Source organism: Dioscorea cayenensis, chromosome 10 (assembly GCF_009730915.1).
Source record: "Dioscorea cayenensis subsp. rotundata cultivar TDr96_F1 chromosome 10, TDr96_F1_v2_PseudoChromosome.rev07_lg8_w22 25.fasta, whole genome shotgun sequence".
Lineage (NCBI taxonomy): Eukaryota > Viridiplantae > Streptophyta > Magnoliopsida > Dioscoreales > Dioscoreaceae > Dioscorea > Dioscorea cayenensis.
The window spans coordinates 22,041,077-22,068,185 of NC_052480.1; the positions used below are offsets into that span (position 1 = coordinate 22,041,077).

The 27,109-nt window shown below is 35.4% G+C and overlaps 2 protein-coding genes across 3 annotated transcripts; both read right to left on the minus strand.

Moving 5' to 3' along the window:
- Positions 1-961: 961 nt before the first annotated feature.
- LOC120270164 (probable disease resistance protein At4g27220) lies at positions 962-8,246 on the minus strand. 2 transcript variants are annotated; one of them, XM_039277186.1, is made up of 4 exons: positions 7,949-8,246; positions 2,362-5,479; positions 1,863-2,011; positions 962-1,250 (listed from the first exon to the last, which is right to left on the minus strand). In XM_039277186.1, the coding sequence occupies exons 2-3, from the start codon at positions 4,935-4,937 to the stop codon at positions 1,963-1,965; spliced, it is 2,625 nt and encodes an 874-aa protein (XP_039133120.1). In that variant the 5' UTR covers positions 4,938-5,479; positions 7,949-8,246; the 3' UTR covers positions 962-1,250; positions 1,863-1,962. The 2 variants fall into 2 exon arrangements, with proteins under 2 accessions (XP_039133120.1, XP_039133121.1); XM_039277187.1 differs by having other exon boundaries at positions 962-1,253.
- A 293-nt stretch (positions 8,247-8,539) lies between these two features.
- On the minus strand, positions 8,540-9,839 carry LOC120270375. The gene is made up of 2 exons (XM_039277371.1): positions 9,471-9,839; positions 8,540-8,809 (listed from the first exon to the last, which is right to left on the minus strand). Exons 1-2 carry the CDS (start codon positions 9,579-9,581, stop codon positions 8,540-8,542), a joined length of 381 nt encoding a protein of 126 aa, XP_039133305.1. The 5' UTR covers positions 9,582-9,839.
- Between the last annotated feature and the right edge of the window lie 17,270 nt (positions 9,840-27,109).

The window sequence follows — 27,109 nt, forward strand, 5'->3', positions numbered from 1 at the left end:
TCATGTTGAGAACTATAATTAAGGCACCTCTCCTTTCTGGCATTTTAGTACACATGCTGAATGTTAACCATTTATCATCTATGTGATGTCATCTATGAACTGGTGTCCTCTATTTAGAGGGCTCTAGATCTAGAACGCTAAATGGTGTTTTATGGAAAGAAGTTTTGTGGAGTATTTTTCTCTGGTTGTTGTTTTGTGAGAAAGATTGCTACTGAATCTTATTGATAACTGGTTTTAAGGTAAAATTAATTGTGTTCTTTGTTTGATTATTTGATTTCTATTGCACTGTAACAGATATCTAAACTAGCCTCATGTCTTATTAATTTTTTCTAAATTAGCAGAGTATTACAACCGTTCTAAGTTTGGTGGGCATAGGAATGTTTATTTTAGTATTTGTAGTTGCTGTAGCCCATCCAAGTCTAGAAGCATTAGTCTTGGTAGCAATTGTCTATGGTTATAATTTGTATATCTAATTACCTTCTCCCATTTTAGTTTATAACGTATAAACTACTACAGTGTAACCTCAATACCGCAGCAATTTTAGTCAAATTCATTTTATTTCAACATCTTATTAGTCCCAAACAATTTATAAAATTCCACACAATACATTATAATAAAGTTTAATTCAAATCCCAAATAAATAGAAGCAATAACAACAACCTTTTTATCAAAAGCAGCGAAATACAAACAAACACAACAAATTAACCATCTGCAGCCAAACACTAGTGGAAATTTGAAACAATAAATAAACAGAACCAAACCAAACTAAACACAACCAGAAAGTCACTCATGAAGATCAAGACTGCCTCCATTTACAAGCAATCCAATTCTTTCAGATGTCAAGGGACCAAGCAGTAGAGTCTGCATAATGTTAGTGTTAGAAGAAGTAAGAATGAAAGAGGAGAAGAAGAAGTAGATCAGTTACTTATCTCATCTTACACAACTAGTGATCATGGGGCTTCATATAGAAGCTAAATGTACAGGTATACGTATGTATATATATACATACATCTAATATACATACACATATCTAACAGTTAGCACATGACCTGAGATCAAGATATTCCAGAGATGGCTACTCATCGCCACTGTCTGTGTCACTAAAGCAGTAAGTTCAGGCAACGTTATTAACAAAAGCTTCTTCAGTACAGGAAGCAAGCATTCATCATCATCTTCTTCTTCATAAACTACAATTCTCTCCAATGCAGCGCAGTCTTTTCTATGTATTTGTTCGAGTTGTTGCATTCCACCTGCTTGTTTCAACAAGAAGAGGTATGTCAGTTTTGGACAAGAAACAAGGCCTTGCAAATTTGATGATAATGATGACATGATCGTTTCTCGTTATCCTCCACAATTCCAGCAATGTATGGGAATAAAATTGCAACATCTCAGGACACTCTTTAACAATGAGCTTCTTCAAAATAACCAACGTTGTACTGGAGGGGCTAAAAAGAAGAGCTTTATGATCAAATTTTCACTAATTATTAAAAGGAGGGCATTAGATCTAGAACACTAAATGCTATTTTACGGAAAGGAGTTTTGTACAGCATCTTTTTTTCTAGTTTCTATTTTGTGAGAAAGATCACTATTGAATTCTATTGTTAACTGGTTTGCTGGTAAAGCCAATTTTGTTTAAATAGATATCTAAATCAGCTGCATGTTTCAGTACCAAGTGATTTCTGACTATCCATGTGCAAATGCAGATGTGGCTGACATCAACAAAATGATTATAAGCATCAACTCAAAATTGAGAAGTCATTGTGAATGTCAAAACTCAAGAAACATTGGAATTTGAAGGAGTTATGCTTATCTAACACACACTGTTATCTTTTAAATAGAATAGAGACACTTTGTTTACTTACCATTCATAGTGATAAGTGGCGTTTATCCTTCAAGATGCCAATCAGGTTACAAATCACCTTCCTCTTTTTCCTCTCCTTTGGCACCATCTAGCACGTCTTCCTATCCTTTCACACTGCCTGCCTTCTTCTTCTTCATCCTATTCCTCTCACTTCGTGAACCAGAAGACATTCAATATCAAATTATTGCTTGATACAAATTTTATGATTAATAATTGTCTTATGTACTTCCCATTAAGTGTTGAATATGAAAGTATAAAATGAAAGATACATTAGAAAAAAAAAAAAGACAACATTAGCAATTATTGTACATAAAGTACACATCAGAATATAATGAAAGCAACACAGGATTTCATGAATCAAGATCCAAAATGGTTAAAACTAGGATATTTGTCACACAAATTTGTAACTAATTACGATTGAAATGCAGGAGGAAATCAGATGAATACATATATGGAATTTTAGCAAAGATTGAGATGAGAGGGGATGATGATGCTCTTACCATAGTGATTGAACTCGTTCTTCCAAAGGCTCCTGTAGTTTTGGGCATTTGTTTATGAAGCATCTTTCAAGGTGTAACCACTCCATGGGCGGTGCTGTGGGGTGATGGAAGGCAGTGAGTTGAGGCAAATCATTCAGGCTGAGGTCTGTCAAATTAGGGAAAGGGCTATTATAAGATTCATGATCAGCAACATGTGCACTTGAAGATGCTTCCTCTTTATTTTCCGTGGAAATCACCACAGCCTCTAACGCATCACAATATCGGATATCAAGCTCTTCCAAATGTTGCATGCCTATTGCCTGCTCGTAGGTGAAAAGATGCTTTAGTCTTAGACATGAAAAGATATAGAGTTGTCTAAGTCTCTGGAAGAAGCACGGGGATTGCAAAGAAGCAGGGGGAGAGATCATCTCAATCATCTCTTCGCAATCTATGATCTTAAGATTCTCTAGTGCTGGAAAAGGATCAGCCAATATTGTCACTGTCTCCATCTCAGATGAAACTACATATCTCACTCCACAATTATCGATGTACAAGGACGTCAAGTTTGGTAGGCATTGGAATGGTTGTAATACATTCTGTAGACTCTGTAGGTCATATAATTTGAGATCCCTTAGCCCTGGCAGCATACTCCGCTGACAAAACCTTGATGGTATTGAATTGGTCAACCCAGGACAATTGTTTATGATCATGTGTTGGAGTTGGCTGAGGGGGATTTCTTCCTGCAATAATAACTCATCGTCCAACAACTTGGTCAACTTTGGCCAGCTGTTAACTTCAAGAGACTCCAAACTTGAGAACACAAGCGGCGAGATATCGCTGTTGATGGAAATCAGTTTAGTTTTTTGGAATTCTACTAATACCAACTGTCTTGTTTTTTCAAGTAATTTCTTGACCCAAACAGCCAAGGGTTTGGTTTCCTTCAGTACTAGCCCTCTAGATTCTCGTTCAAAATTAAACACCCATGGATAACCTTCAACAAAACAAAGACTGAATTTTAGAAGTCGATCAGGCCAAGAATCTGGCAAGATTAGTTCATGCGATAAGGAATCATCCAAGTCCACCACTTCTGAGATGAATAGGTGTGTTAGATGCCTCAAGCTTATCAACTCTTGAAAGCTACCTGCAAACTTGTTCATGAACAATTGTTCTAGCCTGTGAAATCTTGGCAATTCCTTGGAAAAAAAAATATCAAGGCAAGATGAATTTGAAAACACTAAACTCATACAAACAAATCTCAGACTTTGTGCGAATCCTACAGCTTCTGGAACAATGGACACTGGACAATCATCCAGAATAAGTATTTCAAGCATCTTCAACCCATTAATGTGAGAAATATCTTTCAGATAACGACAACGACGCAGGTTCAATACTCTGAGTTTAGTGATATAAGAGAATGATTTTGGCAGTGATTCAATGCCGGTATAACTCAAGTCAAGAACCATCAAAGATCCCATGTATAGGAAGAACATTTCTGGGATGCTAAATAAACTCCTGTTGCCACTCAGGATCAACATTTCAAGTTTTGGATACTGCATTGGATCAGGAGGAAGATCTTCAATATCATTGTACATCAGTGAAAGCCGTCGGCAATTTCGCATGTCACTTTCAGTAGTTCTTGGCCACCCTGTCAAGCCTTGCCCAGCTCTTGTATCGAAAGCATGATCTGCCGCAGCACCGATATGTATCGCCACATCCCTAACAACATCATGCATTCTTACATAGCCTTCATCCTTACCTTGAAGAAGCAAACCACAAGCTTTTAGCTGGTCAAGCAGTAGATCCACTATCTTCTGTACTTCGTTTAGAGTTTCAACATCAGCTAAGAGGCCCCCTCCGGCCATCATATGCATTAGTTCTTCTTTAGGAATTTCCCAATCTTCAGGGTAGACACAACAGTGCAAGAAACAAGACTTGGCTGCATCAATCTCTAAGAAATCGAAACTTAGTTTTATGGATTGATAAACTTGTTTACTCACACCTTGGAGGTACACCTCCTTTGACCCTTTTAGCTGATTCAACACTGTGTCCCAAGTCAAGGAGCTCTTATCCTTAAGTGTTGTGCCAAGAACCACCAGTGCTAGAGGCAGGCCAGCGCACTCTCTGGCCACTTGCTGTGCCAATTTCCTTATTGTGGGGGACTCCACTGCATCGCCTGCTCTACTCTTGAATAGAATCCAAGATTCTTCATCTGACAATGTCTTCAACTCAATTATCTCTCGGCACCTCATTTCTTCACAAACATATTTGTTTCTTGTTGTGATCACCACTTTGCAAGTGGTAGCCATCTCTTGAAGTCGAATCCCAACCTTTGACAGATGCAACTGCTCCCATAAATCATCTAATATCACCAATACTTTTTTTCTTGTAGTCTTTAATCTGTCTGCAAGGTTGCTAGCAACTACTTGTACATCATCTTCCTCGAGTTTCAAACCCAAAATTGCTGCCATCTCTTTTTGAATTCTCTTTAGATCTATGTTTTGTGATATGGTCACCATCACCACCTCACCAAACAAGCTCTGCTCCTTGGCTTGCTTTGCGACGTCTTTAACTAACATCGTCTTTCCCACTCCTCCCATGCCCAAAGCCCAATAGAGTGCACAGCATCATCCTTCAGAGCTTCAAGCATTTCCTTCACACGTGACTTCCTTGAATCGAAAATCACGAAATCTTCATTATATAACAGTGAATCGGTAGTGCTTGGGGGTGGCCGCTTGTGAGACACACTATCAAACTTGCCTTCTCTTAAAAGATCATCAGTGTTTTTTATATGATGAGCAGCCTCTCTTCCAAGTTTATAGCGCAGTTTTATGTGTTGAAAGCAATTGTTGGAGGTTACAGTACTACTAGCTTCATGTTTGATTTTCTCTACCTCTCCTTTCATATTGTTCACATTACACAACCAAGTTCGAACTTCTCTCGTGGCCTCTTCAAGTCTTCCACGCCTCGCTGCGTTAACCCTTTCCTGGACATCCTTCTGAAGATCATCTAGTTTATTAAATATGCTCTCCAACTTCTCAATCTTGCTTTTGTAACAAATAAGGTAACCAAAGTGGCGGCTAATGGGGGACCATGCATGTTTGACAATGTCAGTAGCGATTGTTATCAAGGACTCCATTCTCTGGGAACCACAAAGAGTAATTAATAAATGTTAAGTTTTTGAACTTTTTCTGATTTGGAAAATAATTCGTTATATAACATATATATTTTCAAAATGACCTGTTATGGATTATGTTTTATGATAGGTACAAATGTTTATAAACTCTGTATACATGTTAGCATCGACTACCAAAAAAAAAACACAGAAGCAAAGCGTCAATTGATGACAACACACGAGGCAGATATCTCTTTGGTCATGAGGGTATCACTTTGACATAAATATATCGAAGTTTAACATTTTGACATAAATATGTAAGTTGTTTATCATATTATATATGAGGACCGGTAATTTAGGGACATCCCTAGATTTCAAATCTATGGATGTCCATAGTAATACTTGGATGGTAATCCGACGGCTATAATCATCATAAACAATATCAAAATATGTTCTACAGTGTCATACAATAATCAGAAACAGTAAAAAGCATACAGTACTTATATAAATAAATAGCAGTTGGATAATAATCCAACAGTTCTAATTAAAACATTCCTAGAGAATAGTAATCTAGGGACGCCCCTAGAGAACAGTAATCTAAGGACGCCCTTAGATTTCAAATTGAGGAATGTCCACAGCAACTATAGGACGGTAATTCGGCAGCTATGATCAACATAGAACAGTGCTAAAACTCGTTCTATAGTGTCATACAATAATCATAAACAGTAAAAGATATGCAATACTTATATAAACAAACAACCATTGAATAATGGCTATAACTAAAACGTCCTTACATAACAGTTAATGAATTTCGTTTTAGTCCAAAAGTGTAAAATAAATAGGGTACAATTGAAAGAGTATATTCCATTGTGAATATTAGATTACTACCTATTGCGTTAGTAATCACACAACTACTAGTATTACAAAAGTTGTTAAATTTTAGAAATGTAATATTTCCACCTTAAACAACTAAACAAGGTAATCCTGTATTATTTGATCCAAATTCTCGAGGTAATATCATATCTCCAATCAAAAACTACTTAATTGTTATATTTTATGGTAGGTATAAATGTTTATAAGTACTATAAACATATGAGTTTTGATAATAAAATTATAGACACCAAACGTTGACAAGGGCAAAATTCAACCTATACTTGCTCGAGGCATAAGGACATTTTGCATTGTCCCTTGGCTTTTGCCAAGAGGGCAATGTGGGTATTCTCGAAAGATGTAAATCCTAACCCCACTTGTGAGACACAAGGATATTTTGCACTGTTGTTTGGTTTTGGTTAAAAGGTGAAATTTCAAAAAATTAAAATTAAAATCAAACAGGAAAAAAAAATTGAAAGCTAAAGGGGAAGAATAAAAATTTTTAAAGATTTTTTATAAAGGTGGATAAACCACAATTTTTGTAAAGGCTTAATTATATAAATTAAAAAAAAATAAAAAAGAATAACTAAAAGTTGAAATTAATAGGTGACAGGCACTCTCTATTTAAGAAATGTCAGAGGGACAAATAGATACGAAGGTGCACCAATTATGGTGGTTTACTGATCTTTTAGAAAAATTCTTGTCCTACAACCATAAAATGGTGAAACTGCTGTTTCTTCACGTAAGACCCATACTTGAGACCGTGACTTATTTTAATTCTTCATTCATATGGTTTATTCATTTTAAAAAAAATTTAAACAAAATTTCAAAAAGAAACAAAAGTGAAAAGTTGCCCAAAGGAAAAGAAAACACTCATTGTAAAGGTATCTATTTATCGCCCCCCAAATCTAAGCATATGTGAAGACTATTCTATACTAATATGCATGTAAATAAAGAAAATGAAAAAGACAAAAAGAACTAAAGAAGATGGAGAAAACTTGCCTCGGGATCAAAATCAAGCGCAAATCTCCATAAACTCCGTGTCCTCTCTCCATGTAACCAGGTGTTCAAATCCCAAAAACCAGAAGAGGTTCATATAACCAGGAAATCTGTCATGGCTTTCTTACTTGCCTAGTTATATCTAGTCACTCTACCACTATCACTTCTAAAAACATACATCCCAAAAAAAGTTATAGACCTAGGTGTTCAAATCTCATAGATGGCTTGGAATCCAATTATGACTGATATTATCATGTGAAAACTATATATATTTTAAATTTTTATGATGAAGTGGATAAACCAAAACAAGATTACATTAAAGTTGGATACATCAAAGAAAGACAAAAACATGAAGACCCCAGATGTAGAGACTCTTCTTTTAAGAATAACTGGCATGACCTAGCAGTAAATATAGGAGGATATAATCCAATCTCATAAATGTAATATCGAGTTAATTAATTGGCCGACTAGAAAAAAAAATTAACTAGAAATGATATAAGCTACTTAAAATCCATTGGTTTCACATGTTAATTATCATCAGTAATTTGACAATTACTTAAATTAAAAAAGCAAAATAAGCAAAATCATAATTAATTGAACTAATAATTATTGGGTTCTTAAGAATACCTGGTTAATTGTGCAAGTGCCTGCTGCCTGCTGCTGATGATCACTATTATCTGGTAATCGTCAGCGTAGAGAGAATTGAAGACATTGAAAGATGTTTAAATAGAGATGGCGGAACATCTCTTTTAGATTTCTTTCTTCATTCTCACTCCAAGAATAAACCACTCCAAGAATAAACCAAAATAATTTAAGGAAGTCTCTTTCTTTCTTAACTTCTTCTCTTATTATTGTTAAAATTTAGAATGTAAGCTAGGAATGCAAAAGAAACTAGGAGGAGAATCAGATGCTGACCTTTGCTTTAGGAATGGATAAGAAAAGCAACGATCATTGCCTTTCTGAAAGACCCTCATAGATTGCCTCCATGTACAAGCAATTCAATTCTTTCAAAGGCCAAGGGACCAATATTCAGCTAAAGTAGTCTGCCTAATCTTTGGATATGATTTGAGTTCAAGATATTCCAGGGATGGTTACTCCCACGCCACCACTTTTTGTCCCTAATGCAGTGAGTTCCTGCAAAGCTAATTAACTAAAGCTTCTTCAACAAAGAAAACAAGCATTCATCAACTTAGTCTTCAGAAACCACAATATCTTAAATTAATGCAGCTTGGTCTTCTGCATGTAGCTCTTTTGACTTTTGCATTGCATTCCATCAGTTTGTTTCAAGAAGAAGATATATGGCAGTTTTGGACAAGATCGAAAGGACTGCAGAACTCTAAGCAGTTGAAGATAGATATATGCCAGAGCACATTGATAGATTTTGTTGATTAGCTCGATTGGAGTGTTCCATGTCCTGGCTTTTTTCATCAAAGCAATGTTGCAAAGCAAGCAGTGGTGTTTTTCTGGAAGGTTGTCTCTTGGGTTCATCTGACAAATAGAAGCAATAACAGTTGTCTTTTTATCAAAAGCAGCAAAACACAAACAGATTAACCATCAGCAGCCAAACACCAGCAGAAATTTGAAACAAAATACAACCAAACCAAACCAAACCAAACAACCATTAAGCAGCAACACAACCAGAATCTCTAAGTCACTCATGGATTGCCTCTGTGATTAAGATTGTCTCCATTTACCAGCAACCTAATTCTTTCAAAGGTTAAGGGACCAAGTGTTGAAGCTTTGACTTGCCGAAATCCGGAGAGAACCAAGGTGTTCGATGAAATGCCCTGTAATCTATCAAGTGTTTGTGGAAATGACTTAGTTTCGTTGTTCTGGGTTTTCCTGGTCAATATGTCAAAGAGAAAGGAGAAACAATATTGAAAGCTTGACCAACCAATTACTTTCACCCACTTACTAGTATTATATAGCAAAAAGTAATACAGACAAACAGACAGCAACATGAGCACCCATTGGTCAGTGCCACCCACTACTATCTCATTGGTTACACACATACTTAAGCTGCTTCACCATTGGTCAGTCACTAACATCCAGAGATTGTTTCTCAAATAAACAAAACATTAAACACAAAGACTAGTCAAACTTCATTAACTAGCATAACTAAACATACTTTTAGTAGTCAAAATACTACCAGCTTCGCAGACGACGCCATACTAGGTTTGGTGTGGACCCATGCTTGCACACCTCCGTCCTCCGCTTCTAGCACTCCACCCCACCATGCATTCAGTCCTTTCTTCACCATGCTTTGTGTTCACGGACCATGCTTCTCCATACCATCACCCGTCTGCCCATCTTCAATCACATCTTCAACACCAAGCGCGGAGTTTGCATAATCTTAGTACACTACCTGAGCTCAAGGTATTCTAGAGATGGTCACTCCCACACCACCGTCTGTGTAACTAAGGCAGAGAGTTCAGGAAACAAGAATTCATCTGCTTTTATTTCGGAAACCACAATTCTCTCCAATGCAGCGCAGTCTTTTGCATGTAGTTGTTTTTGTTCTTCGGTAGAGGTGGAAGAAGAGAGTTTTGAAATGGTGAACTTCACTAATTCAGACATTAACTTAGTCTTCATGGACTTTTAAGTTTGTCCATGCATACAAAAGGGAACGACACACGTTCCAACACACTTACACCAATTCATGCTAAAAACAAAACACTAAACCATATGTGACTAAAGCCACATTCATTACAAAAACTGAAATACTTAATATTGATGTGACTCTTCATCAGATAATTGTTTCCCCATTGGAGCTTCTTTAGTCTGTCTCCTTTAGCTGTTGGTCAAAGAAGAAGTCTCCTCCTTTCTCCTTGGTCATGGCCATGTGAACCATGTGAAGCTTCCAATCACTCTCAATAGTTTTTCCAGTCGTTGCATTCCACCTGTTGTTTTCAACAAGAAGGGGTATGCCAGTTTTGGACAAGAAACAACATACAAAGCTCGAAAGCTAATGAAGTTTCCAAGGCCTTGCAAATTTGATGATTTCCCCTTATCCTGCGTAATCCCATCAATGTGTGGGAATAATTGCAGTATCTAAGGACACTCTTAGACAGTGAGCTCTATGAACTATAATGAAAAGGAGGCATTAGATCTAGACTGCTAAATACTGTTTTATGGAATGGAGTTTTGTAGAGTATCTTTTTTTGGTCGTTGATCAGTTAGTTACAAAATACAAATTAGAGGGAAGAAGAGAATATCTCTAGTTTGTGTCAAATCTATTTTGTTAGAAAAATAGAGGATCCATAGAGGAAATCAAGAGAGCAATGAGACACACAAGATTTACGAGGTTTGGCAATGTGCCTACGTCTTCGGGAGTGGAGTGGCCGTATTCCTCTTATTCACTCGTCTCTCTTCACAGATGAGATAAAAAACCAGGGTTTCAAATATTTATAGGTAAATACCTAAATTTATCCAAATACAAACCTATTTGGATCCTAACGCTATCTGGATTCTAAAAATATCCAGATTCTAAACCTATCCGGATACAATTTACAAGATTATCAAATCATAATCCTAACCAGATACAAATTACCCTTGTATCCTACCGTGGGGTGTTTCCCCGCACCCCAACCTATCAAACTGATGCTCCCACAATATGACAGATGTTGTCACGCCACTCTACTCCGTTCCCACATCTACTCGTTTACTTGTATATATGAGCCATACACAACAATCTCCACCTTGGCGAATATACCCCATGAAGATATAAACTATACAGCTTCTTATCTTCCCGATAGGTTGAGTGCCATGTCTCCTTAACTTTAGAGACATTGATCAAGTCCAAGCAATGCTTGTACTTCCATGTAGTGATTGGCTTGATCTGATTTTGTAATTGCAATAACTCCACCTACAACTGTATTTCCCATCAGCGTGTAGATATTCCTTGCACTCCTTTCTTCTTTCATTACTATCAAACCATCCTTACTCACCACAATGCAATCCTTTTCGGTTTTATAGCCAAAACCGTTTCCATGCAAAGTACCCAAAGAAATCAGATTCTTCTTTAATTCTGGAACATGTCGAACATCACACAAAGTCCGAACAACACCATTATGCATCCGAATCTTGATAAGCCCATTTCCAGCAATAGCACACGCTTTATCATTGCCCATGTAGACAAAACCAAAATCCCCTAATTTGTATGAATCAAACCAGTCCTTGTTCCATGTCATGTGAAACGAACATCCCGTATCCAAAATCCATGAATCTGAGGTTTGACATGATGAAAATGAAAGCAGATCCCCATCACTACAATCTGAATCACCCCGCTAGATCACATTAGCAAACTGTGATGAATTACTGTTCCTTTCATCAATCTGTTGCTTCCTGTAGGGACAGTCTTTTCTAATATGCCCCATCTATTGACACTTATAACATTGAACAGATCTTCTAACTCTGAGATTCCTTTTGCTAAAACCATATTTCCCTTGCATTCTCCCAGTTTCCTGGTTCCCTTTCACATACAATTCTTCCATTTGAGAACCTTTAGCATTATTTTGCTTCTGCTGATTGTGGGCCAACAACGCTGTAGTGATCTCTTCTACTTTGAGCGTATCTTTTCCCCATGTGAGTGTAGTCACCAGATGCTCATACGAAGGCGGTAAAGAACACAGTAAAATCATAGCTTTGTCATCATCTTCAATCACGACCTCAATTCTCTGCAAATCACTGACTGTGTGATTGAAGAAAATGATATATTGTACCAGATCTACACCTTCCTGCATCTTCAGGCCGTACAGTTTCTGCTTAAGATACAACTTATTTGTCAGGGATTTTGACATATATCGACTTTCCAATTTCCTCCAGACCTCCACCGGAGTCGAGAGATCCATGATGTGATACATAAAATCATCCGCCAAACACAACTGAATAAGTGTCGTCGCTCTTGTTTGCAAATCCAACCAGACTTGGTCTTCCAAACCTTGGGGCTTTGTCTCTTCCAATGCTTTCAACATCCCCTGTTGCACGAGCAAATCCTTTATCCTCCGCTGCCACAATCTGAAATTCCCAGTTCCATTGAACCTTTCCACATCGAATTTTATAACAGAGTTCATCTTGACAGTGAAAACCTCTCTCTGATACCACTTGTTAGAAAAATAGAGGATCCATAGAGGAAATCAAGAGAGCAATGAGACACACAAGATTTACGAGGTTCGGCAATGTGCCTACGTCCTCAGGAGTTGAGCGGTCGTATTCCTTTTATTCACTCGTCTCTCCTCACGGATGAGACAAAAAACTAGGGTTACAAATATTTATAGGTAAATACCTAGATTTATCCAAATACAAACCTATTTGGATCCTAACCCTATCTGGATTCTAAACATATCCAGATTCTAAACCTATCCGGATACAAATCCTATCCGGATATAATTTACAAGATTATCAAATCATAATCCTAACCAGATACAAATTACCCTTGTATCCTACCGCGGGGTGTTTCCCCGCACCCCAACCTATCAAACTGATCCTCCCACAATATGACAGATGTTGTCACGCCACTCTACTCCGTTCCCACATCTGCTTGTTTACTTGTGTATATAAGCCATACACAACATATTTCAATTGCCACATTCAATATTTTCATTGTTGTTGTCATCATAGCTGCATTATTTATCTCAGCAGGCTCATTGCCACCAAGTTCTTCTACCATCTGAAGAATTGAAATCTCCACCATGTCATATACAGTAGGTAACTCATTGACACAAAGTTTTTCAATCATCTGAAGAACTGCATTCTCATCCGAGTCATTCACGGCAGGTAACTCATTAATGCCACAAAGTTCTCTCATCTGCAGCACTGCATTCTCATCCATATCATTCACAGCAGGTAACTCATTGCCACCAAGTTCATCGGTCATCTCAAGGACTGCATTCTCATCATGTCATTATCAGCAGGTAAATCAACCATCACCATTATATGCATCTTTTATGTCAGTTGGCACACACTCATCATTGTCATCATCACTATCATCATCATCATCATCAGATGAATTTTTTGACTCCATATTAACTTACTCTTCTCCTCCTCATCATCCTTTTCCTCATTCTCCACACCATCATGATTATCATCCTTTCCCTATTACTCCTTCCACTCATAATCATCATCCTATTCCTCCTCATCCCCTTCCCACTCTTCATCATCATCATCCTTTTCCTCCTCCGCCTCTTCCTCCTCATCCTACTCATCATCATCAACAACCTGTTTTGACCAAAATAATGATATGCTTGTCAAGAAGTTATTTTGGAGACTTCAATGAACATGCACTGCAATCTGAGCTTTTTAAAGAACAATAACAAGAACATTTGCATAATTGCATGAACAACCAACAGTGACCTTTTCAAATAATATTATCAAAGCATCGGGCACTAGGTAAATAGAGACAAACAGATTTTATATTTTAAATTTATTATTTATCATTTATCATTTATTGATCCTTTCTCCAAAAGTTCCACCAAATCAATGAGCACTTGATGTTTGATGTAACTACAGAACAAGCTAGCTAGAATGTTAAAAATTAAAACAAAAAGTTTTCTCAGCTAGAGCATCATGCATTTTTTCATGTGTGATTATCAATTTTCTTTTTTAAAGCATCCATGTTATCTGTGAACTTGAGCTGGTGATGGTGCCTATTAACGGATTCATAGTCTGCAACTGAAAGGAAAAAAATAAGCATCTGCACTACCTAAGTGACAACTAGATATATGTCTTTATAACGTATGCACAGCATATTCAAAGCTTCCATCTTTCAAATTGAATAACTGATGGTTTGATTCAAAGGCATCAAAAAGAGCATATGAGTAAAGTTAAAATTAAAATGGCTAAAATCCCATTTCTATATGTTGGTGGGTTTCGGTGTTCATATCTCGAGGAGGCCCATCAAATGATCTTAACCATCAAACGCTATTTTCATTTTTTTTTAAATTTTTGGATTTTTTAATAGCCCATAAAAATGGGTTATTTGCACAGTATTCCTCTAAAGATAATATTTTGTCAATATATTCCTATAAATCATTTTTACTTATTTGAATATTTAGTTATTTGTTTATTATTTTTTTATGTAAATGTTTCGTAAGGATATAAGGTAAATATGATTCTTTAATAAATTTTTATTAGCAGTTCACAGTGTTAATAAGGTGTACAAGCTTTCTTTTTCCGCTCTGGAAAAAATAAATTTTCATTTAACCTAGTAGTAATTAAAACTTAATTCTAAATAAAAATGTCAATAATTACAACCAGAGTATAATTCTCGAAAATCTTGTTATCAATTTTGTTCTGCCATGGACAAGTTTGAAGAACATTGTAGACCATATAAAGAAGTTTTCAAAACATTGTAAATCATAAAAAGATCCGCTCTTTGTCCATCATCAAACATTGTTCAGTTGCAGACAATTGCATATGAGTTTCCAAAATGAATTTTGACTCTCTTAATTGGATCATTGGATTGTTGACATGTGTGTTAGAGAAAAATAAAGTAAGTACAGTAACTTATAAAATTCATTAAAAAATACATATAGTTCGTTATTTACCCCTTAATGATGGTTAGCACCAATAAGCAATTTTTTTATTTCTTCTCTAAAGATAGTAGTCAAAGTATAGAAGTAAGTGAATGCATGTTGAAATACAAAATATCATGAGAGAAATATATCATTACTATTAGGGCTTAGGGTTTAGGGTTATTCATCATTAAACAAAGCTGCTTATAGAATTCTGAGAAAAGTGTAATGAACAATTTTGATTCATGAACACAAACACCTTAATCACTTTGTTTTCTATTATTTAGATTTGCATGTGAGGGAGCCGCAATTCTACCTCTCTATAGCATTGAAAATTAGTTATTTCTAAATTCAGGAGTTTAAACCGCAAGTACCACATCTTTACAAGTTTTCAACAATTTTTCACACTAAATTGGATATTTTTATGTGCAACCAAATTGGGCATTTTCCAGGCCTATGACAATTGCTTAGATTAAGATGGGTATTTTGGCATGGAATGGGTTGTGGTGCTGGATAATTAAGGAGGTGAACGAGGGCATCGGTGGATGCGGAGGGGAGGTGTGGTGGCGGAGTTGGCTTCAGGTAGGAGAATGAGGAGCTTGAAACCCTAATTCTAGTTTTGGGGCTTGGGTAGTGGTAGACGAAACGTAGAGAGGTTGAAGAAGGTCGCAAGAAGGCCATGGCATTGCACAAGAACGCCGGGGTTTCTCACTAGTTTTTATCACATTTTTAGATGAGTAATGTAAAATAAATCCAACAACCTTCCTAAAACCACTCTCGGATGACATGGCATCCAATGTCACCTATGACGTGGACTCTATTTCATATTCACTCTCTCTTAGTCAACTTCTAAAAAATAAAATAAAATAAAATAAAATAAAATAAATACTAATCACCATCAAGATGTCTCTCACCCTTCGTCTCCCTTCTTCAATCACTGTCAGTTTTACATCTACGTTTATTCACATGTTCAATAAATTCCTAAAATTAAAACAAAAAATTCCATACTCATAAGAATAAAAGGAAAAAGGCACATAATTTTAGTTATTTCTATCAAAATCCCTTTCACCGACAAATTCTAGGAATACAGTATGAATTCATGACCAAATTCAAAACTTTTCATAACAAATCATACAAAATGTGAATCATTTGAACCATTCTCTCCTGATCCCACTAATTATAAGTCATCCAACTTCTCTATCTCTACAAATCCCCATCAAACATCATCAAAAACACTCAAAAAAAGAAAAAAAAAATGTCAAGAAACAAACCTTAACTACTGTTACTTTCACATGGTTGAATGATTTTGGTACTGTTATCATCCATGTTGGTTTATGAGGGAACTAGCTAATCTAGTTGTATTGACATTGTAGTGATGCGATGGCTAAAATTAATGAAGAAACTTGTAGAGGTGGAATTTGATGATATTAAGACAAGAATCTAATGTGGTGATGTGATGAATAAAATTAGTGAAGAAACTTATTGAAGTGGAATTTGATGATATTATGACGAAAGTTTAATGCTTGAGTTCTTACATTTTAAATTTTTCATGGCTACACAGAGTCCTCTTTATTTTTATTATTTTGTTATTTTATTATTTTTTAATTTTTTTGGGGTTATTTGATATTCTTGAGCTCACTATAGTATTGTTGTGAGTGTTAGTATGGTAAAAATTTTATTATTAGTCTATGTTCTTATTCTCATTAGGACAAGAACCTCATTTCATTAACAAAATTGAATTTGTTGACTTCATATATTAATTTCATTATTGTCTGATTGAATATTTAGAGAGAAGCAATCCAATAATACTAGGCTAGATTGATCTAGTCATTATTTACTCATATTTAGAGAGAAGCAATCCAATAGAAAGTGAGGGGTTTTTCGCTCTAGACCCCTGGTTTTTTTTAAATTGATTTTATACTTTCTTGCAAACATCAAAAGGCTTTTCTTTTATGGACCTTGACTCATCTTTGTAGAAATCAGTGGGTTTGTTAGCCTAGTTGCCCAGCCTTCTATGCCTTTGATTTCACATTAGTCTATCTATATATTGTTAGAATAGTTTCTTGGCTATTCATGATGTAATCCACCTCTTGATAATAATAGTACGCATTATGCAATGTCTCATGTCTGGTTTGTTATTGCTAATGTTGTACAGAGTAAAATCAACTATATTCTTGTAAATATCCAAATTTCATTATATTTAGGTGTTTATATTTGTTGGTTTTTCTTTTATTAAAATTTTTTTAATCGTAATTGCTATTATGTTACCCGAGCTTAATGTTAATGATCTATTTCTCTCGTGATATTCTACATTTCAACATGCTTCTATACTTTGCCTACTATCTTCAGAGGTGAAATAAAGACTTGCTTATCAGTGCTAACCATCATTAGCCGGAAAATAACGAACTATATGTATTTTTCCATAAATTTTATTAGTTACTTTACTTAATTTTTCTCTAACACACGTGTCAACAATCCAATGATCCTTTATAACACTTGGTTAAGATAGTCAAAATTCATTTTGGAAACTCATATGCAATTGTCTGCAACTAAACAATGTTTGATGAAGGACATAGAGTGGATTTTTTTATGGTCTGCAATGTTTTGAAAACTTCTTTATATGGTCTATAATGTTATGCAAACTTGTCCATCATCGAACAAAATTGATAACAAGTTTTTGAAGAATTATACATTGTCTCTAAGTATTGACATTTTTATTTAAGAATAAGTTTTAATTACTACTAGGTTAAATGAAAATTTATTTTTTCTCATAGAAAAAAAAAGCTCATACACCTTATTAACACCAAGAACCCTTTTGACTCGATCGATTCCCCAAAAACCCTTTCTTCTCCGGCGATATTGCAGCAAGTGAAATCTAAAACCTGTCGATTATTACAGACCGGAGGAGTTCCGGAAGAAGAGGGCCCTGCGCATCCTGGTGGTAAATTAGGGTTCGTGATGTTTTCTTTTCTTTTGGAATAGTTTATGGTTTTCTTGTTAATGATATGGTTCTCTATTGAAATTCGAATCTTTCTTATGGTTATGTATTGATCTTTGTGAATTCTTTTTATCTTTTCTTGGATGTATGATTCATGGTAGTTTGAATATTAGATAGATGATGCGATTGTTTATGCCCTGATGCTCGTTCTTAATTTGAAAAGGAGAAAGATTGATGCCAAGTTACTATTTTTTATCTTTTCATGGAGTGTATGATTCTTGGTAGTTTGAACATTAGCACAGTGTATGATTCTTAGTAGTTTGAATATTAGCAAAATTATATGATTTTTTTATGCCCTGATGTTTGTTCTTAATTGTTGAATTCTTTTTTTTATTTTTATTTTTATTTTTTTTTTTGAAAAAATGAATAAACCACATTCATTGCAAAAGCCAACACAGCACAAGCCTCTACCAAAAGCAGAGGAGAAAATACAACACCAACTCACAAACAGAACCACTAGCAGTGGTTACAAAAACAACCCACACAAAACCCAACAGAGGCAGGAAGAACACTTCCCACCAAAGACCGGCAACCCGAACACTACTCCTCGCTTGGCACAAGTGTCTCCTTGGTCCTCGGGGTCAGATCCTCAGCGCGGGGTCCCAAGAACTCCAAGCTGCGACGGATACTAGACAAAGAGTCTTCCATCTTTTCATGAGTGCATTTGTAGTCCAACGGTTAGGATTTTTGTTGAATTCTTTAGTGTCTTCAAATTTGAAAAAGAGAAATTAAGGCTGATGCTGATCTTTGATCTGTTCATGTTACTCTGTTTTTTTATCTTTTCATGGAATGTATAATTCTTGGTAGTTTGAAATGATTAGATTTTTTGTGCCCTGATGTTTGCTCGTAATGTCGAATTCTTTTGTGTCTTGAAATTTGAAAAAGAGAAAGGCTGATGCTGATCTTCAAGACTTTTTGAAAATGTAATCAACTTTTGGGAGATCTCTTTCATGGGATAAAGGCCAAGGTAGAGTTTCTCATATGATGAGTTTCTTGTAAAACTGTGGCTTAATTTTGTTCAAGTTTGTATTGATCAATGGAATTACTTCTCTCCAGGACAAAGATCTGAAGAGAAATATACTGGATTTCTCTTGGTTTTTGTTGGGTCTTCAAGAGAAGGTAATTTCGCTTCCTATTTGTGGTCATAGTTTCGATTTTCTGGCATGATGTTGGGGGTTGTAAATTTATTTTTGATGTTATATATTCATATGTGAAGTAAAGCTCTTTGGTTCAGAATCTCTGTGTAACACGTAATACCTTGTTTACATGGGAATCAAATTTCTCTTTGTAGAAAAGAATTTAAAGAGAAAAGTTGCTAAATGTAAAAAATCTCAGTTGTTGGATTTCTGTAGCTTTCTTGAAATGAGAAATGTGAAAGCTAAAAACACTAATGTGGCTTAATTAAAAACTTTATTTTATGACTTTTTTTCATCTAAATATGAACTATGAAGATTAACGAGTCAGCTTGCTTCATACTTGCTGAAATGCAGAAAGAGATCTCACAAAAGTTGATTGAATTCACAATGCAATTCTTCATACCAAATCAAACAAAATGTGAATCATTAGAACCAATTCGTCCAAGTGTCAACAAGTTAAAATTCATTTTGGAAATTCATATTCAATTTTAGGCAATTGAACAATGTTTGATGAGGGACAAAGAATGGATCTTTATATGGCCTACAATGTTTTGAAAAATTTTCCTTAACCGAACAAAATTGATTATAAATTTGGCTACCAAATCTCATTATCTACCGCTATAGCAACGCATCCAATATCATATATACCCCTTTTGAGGATGACTTAGGTGTAGTTCTAACAATGTAGTTTGTGTAATTTCCAGTAAATTGTGACACCTATCCCAAAATAATACGAAAATTTAACACATTTTGGTATAATACTCTTATTGCCTTTATTAAATTAGTCATCCAAAGGACAAGTGTGAAAAAACTAGTGGTGAACTATATAAACAAGTCATTGTAAACTATTGTCATCGAAAATATTTGCAAAATTTTGTGCTGTTCTTTTTACATATACCCTTTTCCACCCCCTAAAAATAATAATAATAATAACATTGAGCATTCTTTACTCTTATTCTTTTGATTAGCCCATTTTTAGAGAATTATACATTTGTTATAATTATTGAAATTTTATTTTTATTTATCTAGAATTAAGTTTTAAGTCAATTTTCTAGAGGGTAAAAAATGCTATTCCATCCAGTAAAGTTGAATCCAAATTAAAACTTACAGCCAGTAGTGGCTATCAGGGTACGAAAAACAATGAGGCATATCTTATTATTGACTGAGATCGTACTGTGAAGATAATAGGCAAAAGTGTATATAACCTACGGTTGCAGTGTAAGGTGTGGGATGAGTCCAATCAGCAAGTTGGGTTGAGGGGAGTTTTTATTAGAAAAAACCCTTTGCTGTGATTCTTCAAGGCCTGTCAAAAATAAAAAATGCCATGATTTGACTTGACGTCGCCTTTGCTTTTGCTTTGTGAGCCTTCTCCCACTCTGATTATGATCAGAAAATTGCCAGTACTGTCTCCTTGGATTAATTAACCACAAAGAAGAATTCATGAGCAGTAGCCCAGCCAATCCACTCCACAATCAACAAATACAAACAGTTCAACATACATTGATTGTGTATTTATCACCCTTTCCATCTCTTGCACCTATTTCTTATTTTAGTGCCTAACCTCCTATCCTGAGCCTTGACATCGACAGCCAAGCCAACTGAAGAGCTCCCGCTCCCTCCTACAACTATACTATTGTATTTAGGCGTTTATATTTGTTGGTTTTTCTTTTGTCAAATTTTTTTTAATCATAATTGTTGTTATTTTGCCCAAGCATAATATTAACGATATATTTCTCTCATGATATTTCGTATTTCAACATGCATTCACCTACTTCTATGCTTTGGCTACTATCTTCAGAGGTGAAATAAGGAATTGCTTATTGGTGCTAACCATCATTAGGGGGGAAATAACAAACTTTATGTATTTTTTTCATGAATTTTATCAGTTACTGCACTTACTTTATTTTCTTTAACACACATGTCAACAATCCAATGATCCTTAATAACATTTGATTAAGAGAGTCAGAATTCATTTTGGAAACTCATATGCAATTGTCTGCAACCGAACAATGTTTGATGAAGGACAAAGAGCTGATCTTTTTATGATTTACAATGTTTTGAAAACTTCTTTATATGGCCTGCAATGTTCTGCAAACTTGTCCATAACCGAACAAAATTGATAACAAGTTTTTCAAAAATTATACACTAGTTGTAATTATTGACATTTTTATTTAGAATTAACTTTTAATTACTACTAGGTTAAATGAAAATTTAATTTTTTCTAGAGTGGAAAAAGATAACTTGTACACCTTATTAACACTGGGAATTGCTAATAAAACTTTATAAAAAAAATCACATTTACTTTATATCCTAACAAAACATTTACAGAAAAAAAATAATAAACAAATAACTAAATAGGTAAATAAGTAAAATTGATTTATAAGAATATATTGACAAAATATTATTTCTAGTAGAATGCAGTCAAAATTACCAACTTTTGACGGGCTTTTACAAAAAAAATCCAAAAATTTAAAAATTAAAAAAAAATGAAGATAACGTTTGACGGTTAAGATCATTTGATGGGCCTCCTCGAGATATGATCACCGAAACCCACCATCTATTTAAACCAATTGATTGCTTCGCTATCTCATTCACGCTCTTTTCAATCAATCCATTCCCCAATACCCTCTCTCTCTTTTCTCCGGCAATGAATGATCGGAGCTCCGGCGATATCTCTCAACAAGTGTAGGCAATACTGTGGAGGAGAACGAGGTGGTGAAGATTTCCAACAAAGGAGACCAGAATCTTGAAGATAACGAAGCACTCGCACTGGGTAAGCCAAAGCGAAGGAGAAAACCCATCGATCGTTATCGAACTGAGGATTTTTGGGAGAAGAATAAGAAGAAGCCCCTTCACCTCCCGGAGGTAAATTAGGGTTCTTGATGTTTTCTTTTCTATCTGAATCGCTTATGGTTTTCTTGTTATATGGTTCTTATTGAAATTGGAACCTTTCTTGTGGTTTTTTAGGGCAAAGGAATTAAGCTGAGGGACATCAAGAAAGGTACATTGATCTTTGTGGATTAATTCTTTTTATCTTTTAATTTGTGGATGTATGATTCATGCTCTGATCTCTGATCTCTGATCATTTGAGTTTTCTCCCCTTGATCAGGTTGAGATTGACAAGGGTACCTTGATCTCTGATACTCTTGATGTCATTCCTGATCAGCCTTCTATTACTATTGCTTCATGGCATATCAGAAGGAGCGATCGGAATAAGAAGCCATCTGGTCATTGGAATGAAGAAGCATGGTTTGTTATGCATCCCCCTAGGTCCTCTAAGAAGAAAACTCCTGTTGATCCCAGAGAAGGTACCCCTAACCTTTCTTATTAAGTATTTTCTTCTTGGACTGATGCACAATTTTTCAATTATAGCAACTCTTGTGGTATTAATTTTCAGCACAAACATAAATGTCTAGATAAGATACGCTCACTAGAAAAGGATAGAGTTGCTAATTTCAGCAATTCTTCAGGATCTCTTATGAGATCCGACAGTTAGACTCATCTGTTTCTCATGAAAATACTAAGCTGGAATGTCAGAGGTCTTGGCAGACCTTCTAAATGCCATTTAGTTAAAGATATTTTACTTAGTGCACATGTTGATGTTGTTTGTATTCAATAATCCAAACTCCAAGATATTCATAGCTTTATTTGGAGATCAGTAGGTGGACTGCGATTTTATTCATTTGATTACATACTTGCAAAGGGAACCGCAGGTGGCATAATCATTGCATGGGATCATTCTCAAGTACTTGGAACGCTTCTTCATAAAGGTTCCTATTCCATCTCTATAGCTTTTAAAAACATTTTGAACAACATTACTTGGACTTGTACAAATGTTTACAGAACCAATGATCATCTTCTCAGATTAGAGCTTTGGTATGAACTTCGTACTGTTAGGGATCTTCATAATGCTCCTTGGGTGATTTGTGGAGATTTTAACACTATTTTCATTTCCTTTGATAAAAGTCAAGGAGAAATTATTCTCAGAGGCCTAGCTACTTCACAACAATTCTTAAGCGAATTTAACCTCCTTGATACTCCTATCAAAGGTCTAAGATTCACTTGGACTAATGGCTAATCTGAACCACTTTGGATCAATCTGGATCGATTCTTAATCTCACATCACTGGCCTACTCCATATCCCAGACACACCCAATACGTACTTCCCAGATTTGGCTCTGATCATTCCCTCATTTGTCTAGACTTTGGGGACCACCATCCTCGCCCAAGACGATTCTGATTAGAAAAATTTTGGTTCACCAATCTTCAACTTCCTTCCTTAATTCAGGAATGGTGGTAAGATATTTCCCCTGAAGGCTGTGACACCTTTATTCTCTCCAAAAAAACAGATTTATTTAAAAGATAAACTTCGAACTTGGGTGAAAAACAACTTTGACTTCTCCAACATTCATAAAAAAGGATCTTTTAGCTGAGCTTCACTCCCTAGACATTATTGGAGAAAATAGACCCCTTTCCACTGAGGAATCCTCTCGTTTTCTTCATTTACGTCAGGAACTCTTTACTCTTTTAAAACAGAAAGAAATTTACTGGAAACAAAGATCCAAATTACCTGGCTTAAGGAAGGGGATTTCAATACCAAATTCTTTCATCATATGGCCAATGGTAGGAGAAATAAGAATCTCATCCCACGGATCTGCCATCTTGGTCAATGGATTAAAGGTGATAAAGAAATTGGTAAAATTATTAATGATCACTATCAGTCTCTACTGGGTACTCTTATTCCTAACAGATTCCTTTTGGATTGGCAAAATTTATTCGCTTTCAAAGATAGAGTTGATCTCTCTTCGCTTGAACAACCTTTCACCTTAGAAGAAATCAAGCTAGCGGTCTTCGGACTCCATGCTGATAAAGCTCCAGGCCCGGATAGATTCCCCATGTTCTTTTACCAAAATAACTGGAGTATTGTTTAGGACACCATAGTTAACATTTGCGAAGACTTTTATAAAGGCTCAATTAATTTTGATCGCCTGAACTGGATCCACATCGCTCTTATAGCTAAAAAATTTGCCCCCACTGAAGTTTCTAACTTCCGCCCCATTAGCTTGGTCAATTCTATCTGCAAAAATTGTCTCAAAAATTCTTGCTACTAGATTAAGCTTAGTGATTAGAGACTTGGTGGATGATTCCCAATCTAGGTTCATAAAAGTATGCAAGGTGTGTATGTATCACAGAAGAGATATGCAAAGGAGATGCTAAAACAGTTCAATAAGGATGCAAGGCTGTGAATGTATCAATGAATCAATGTACTAAGTTGCAACTTACTCAAGAAGCAGAAGGGACAGATGCAACCATTTATAGAAAATTAATTGGCAAACTATTCTACTTGACTCATACCAGACATGATCTTGTGTATGCAGTGAATCAGTTATCCAAATATATGCATAATCCTACAAAAATTCACTTAGGACCTGCTAAACAAGTGCTAAGCATGTTGCAGGTTCTCTTAATTATGGTATTCAGTATAACAGTGGAGTTGAATATGTGCTAGAAGGCTATTGTGACAGTGATTAGTGTGGTGATAAAGAGGATAGAAAGAGCACATCAGGATATGTTTTCAATTTAGGCTCAAGTGTTGTTTACCGGGCTTTAAAGAAACAAGAAATTGTGGCCTTATCATCTACTGAGGCTGAGTATATCTCACTGAGTTCAGCTTGTTGTCAAAGCTTGTAGATGGAGAAAATTTTGAGTGATTGTGCATTAAATTGTGAATCAACAACTCAAATTTGGTGTGACAATAGTCCTACATAGCCATTGCCAAGAATCCAACTCTCCTTGCATGAACAAAGCACATGGATGTTAAATTCCATCATATTAGAGAACTTGTGGCAAGGAAGAAGATTCAATTAAATTTTTGTTCAACTGATGTGCAGGTTGCTGATATATTTACTAAATGTTTGAGTATTTAGAAACACAAACAATTCATAGGTGAGATGGGTGTTTGTCAGCTTCAATCAAGGGGGGATTCTATTGGAATTGATTGAAAATCAGTGGAGTTTAGAAGAGATGGAGTGAAGAAGCTGTAATCTGAATTCAAATGTGTCCTGGTGTAAATAAGTTAAGAAGTGAAGGGTAGCTTGGTCTTTTTAGGTGTTTGAATGTTAGTTAAATCAGTTGGGAGATCAGAGGGAAGGAAATGAACGGCGATGATGCGTTTGGTTAAGTAGATTTGGTTTAAGCTTGAGGTAACAGAGAAGACATGAATTGTATTTGTGAAGAACGATTGTGATTTGAAGATTCAATTGAATTTTTGCTCAACTGATGTGCAAGTTGCTGATATATTTACCAAATGTTTGAGTATTCAGAAACATAAACAATTTAGAGGTGAGATGGGTGTTTGTCAGCATCAATTGAGGTGGGATTCTGTTGGAATTGATTGAAGATCAGAGGAGTTTAGAAGAGATGGAGTGAAGAAGTTGTAATCTGAATTCAAATGTGTCCTGGTGTAATAAGTTAAGAAGTGAAGGGTAGCTTGGCCTTTTTAGGTGTTTGAATGTTAGTTAAATTAGTTGGGAGATCCGAGGGAAGGAAATGACTGGCGATTATGCGTTTGATCAAGTAGATTTGATTTAAGCTCGAGGCAATAGAGAAGACATGGATTGTGTTTGTGAAGAATGACTGAGATTTGGAGATCAAGGGATTGTGTAAGTTCGAGGAAGAATCCTGGTCAAGTAGTGAGATTAAGATGAGCCCGACACGTTGCAATGTGACTCAGCTAGGTTATTTCATTTTAGTTACTGAACTTTGACAAATGTATATGAATGGTTTTTTTTATTAGAGTTATATGATGTTTTTTTTTGGTTTTCTTAGAAAAGTCCAAGCTTGTATGAATTTTCCAGGAAATAGAGTATGTTTTGATCTTTACTTTGAATACAAAAGTTGTTCCTTTCGATCTCTAGTTTCTATATAGTATTTTTCAATGACTCCATTGAATCTCCACTTCTCTGAAGAACTTTAGCTACCTTAGCCTCATTTTCAACCATTTCTCTGCCAACTTTAAGCAAAGCTAGCCCATTGCCCGTATTTTCAAGCTTCATAACATTTTGGTCCAATGAACTCATCTCTTAGATTTATGCAAGAGCTCCTCCACCTTTATGCCTTGCACCACAAACGCTCACTTGAAACCCAATACAACACAATGAACACCTCTGCCTGAGCGAGCTCTTAGCTTAAGGATGACTTTGGAATGATCATGGTGGGGGGATAATTCTCAGTGCACACGAACTTGGCCAGCACCATCTCCGTTTCTTTGATCAGCATCTGTCGTTTTTATTTATTTATTTATTTTTTTTTATGAGAGCTTGGACTCCATCGGAAAAAAAACATTGTGAGACCACCCGTGCTTGTCCCAACAAGCATACTCGCCCGAACCTTGTCAATCTTCTCGAGCTCCTGCGATTCTAGGTGCAAGCCAAGCGTTCACAAGCGCCTTCTTTCATTTAACAAGGTAGTACCCGAGACAATCATCAAGCCTCTAGTCATCCTTCTCGTTGATATAACTCTCTGATGAGAACCTTCGGATTTGCCCTGTGAACTCGTCGGAAATATAAATGTGTTGAATCGATCAATTAGCCCGATCCCGCTTCAGTATGATTTTTAGGGTTTGGCATAGGATTACCCCAAATTTGAGGTCCCACATGAATATTAATTTTTTAAACAATTATTTTTATTTTTATTATTATTGTAATTAAAATTATAAAATTAATATAATTATATATAGTCATTATATAACTACAATATTAATTTATGTGCAATTAATTAATTAATTTATAATAAATTTATGAAACTGGAATACTTAAAATTTTATTGAAAATAACCTTAATAAAAGCTAATATAATGTAAAAACTAATTATATTAAAACTAATATTCTGGTAAATTAGAAACAGTTATGACTAGATTGTCAAAATAGTTTCCAAAGACATTCAAGGTGGAAGGAGGTGGTTGTTGAAGGATGTGGAAGGAATATTTTGAGAATATATATATATATATATATATATATATATATATATATATATATATATTTGGGTAAAATTTGGGGTTTGTTGTTGGAGTATAATTTAATGTAGCTGAACGAAATTTGAGATTTGGGGTAGAAATTTAGGGTTGTGGATTGGAGGTCATAGAG

Coding starts and splice junctions, on each gene's coding strand:
- LOC120270375 (XM_039277371.1), bottom strand. CDS start 9,581: ATGGTGAAGAAAGGACTGAATGCATGGTGGGGTGGAGTGCTAGAAGCG. Junction 8,810..9,470: donor TGGCGTCGTCTGCGAAGCTG/GTAGTATTTTGA, acceptor TCTATTTGTCAG/ATGAACCCAAGAGACAACCT.
- LOC120270164 (XM_039277186.1), bottom strand. CDS start 4,937: ATGGGAGGAGTGGGAAAGACGATGTTAGTTAAAGACGTCGCAAAGCAA. Junction 2,012..2,361: donor GAACGAGTTCAATCACTATG/GTAAGAGCATCA, acceptor TGGTTCACGAAG/TGAGAGGAATAGGATGAAGA.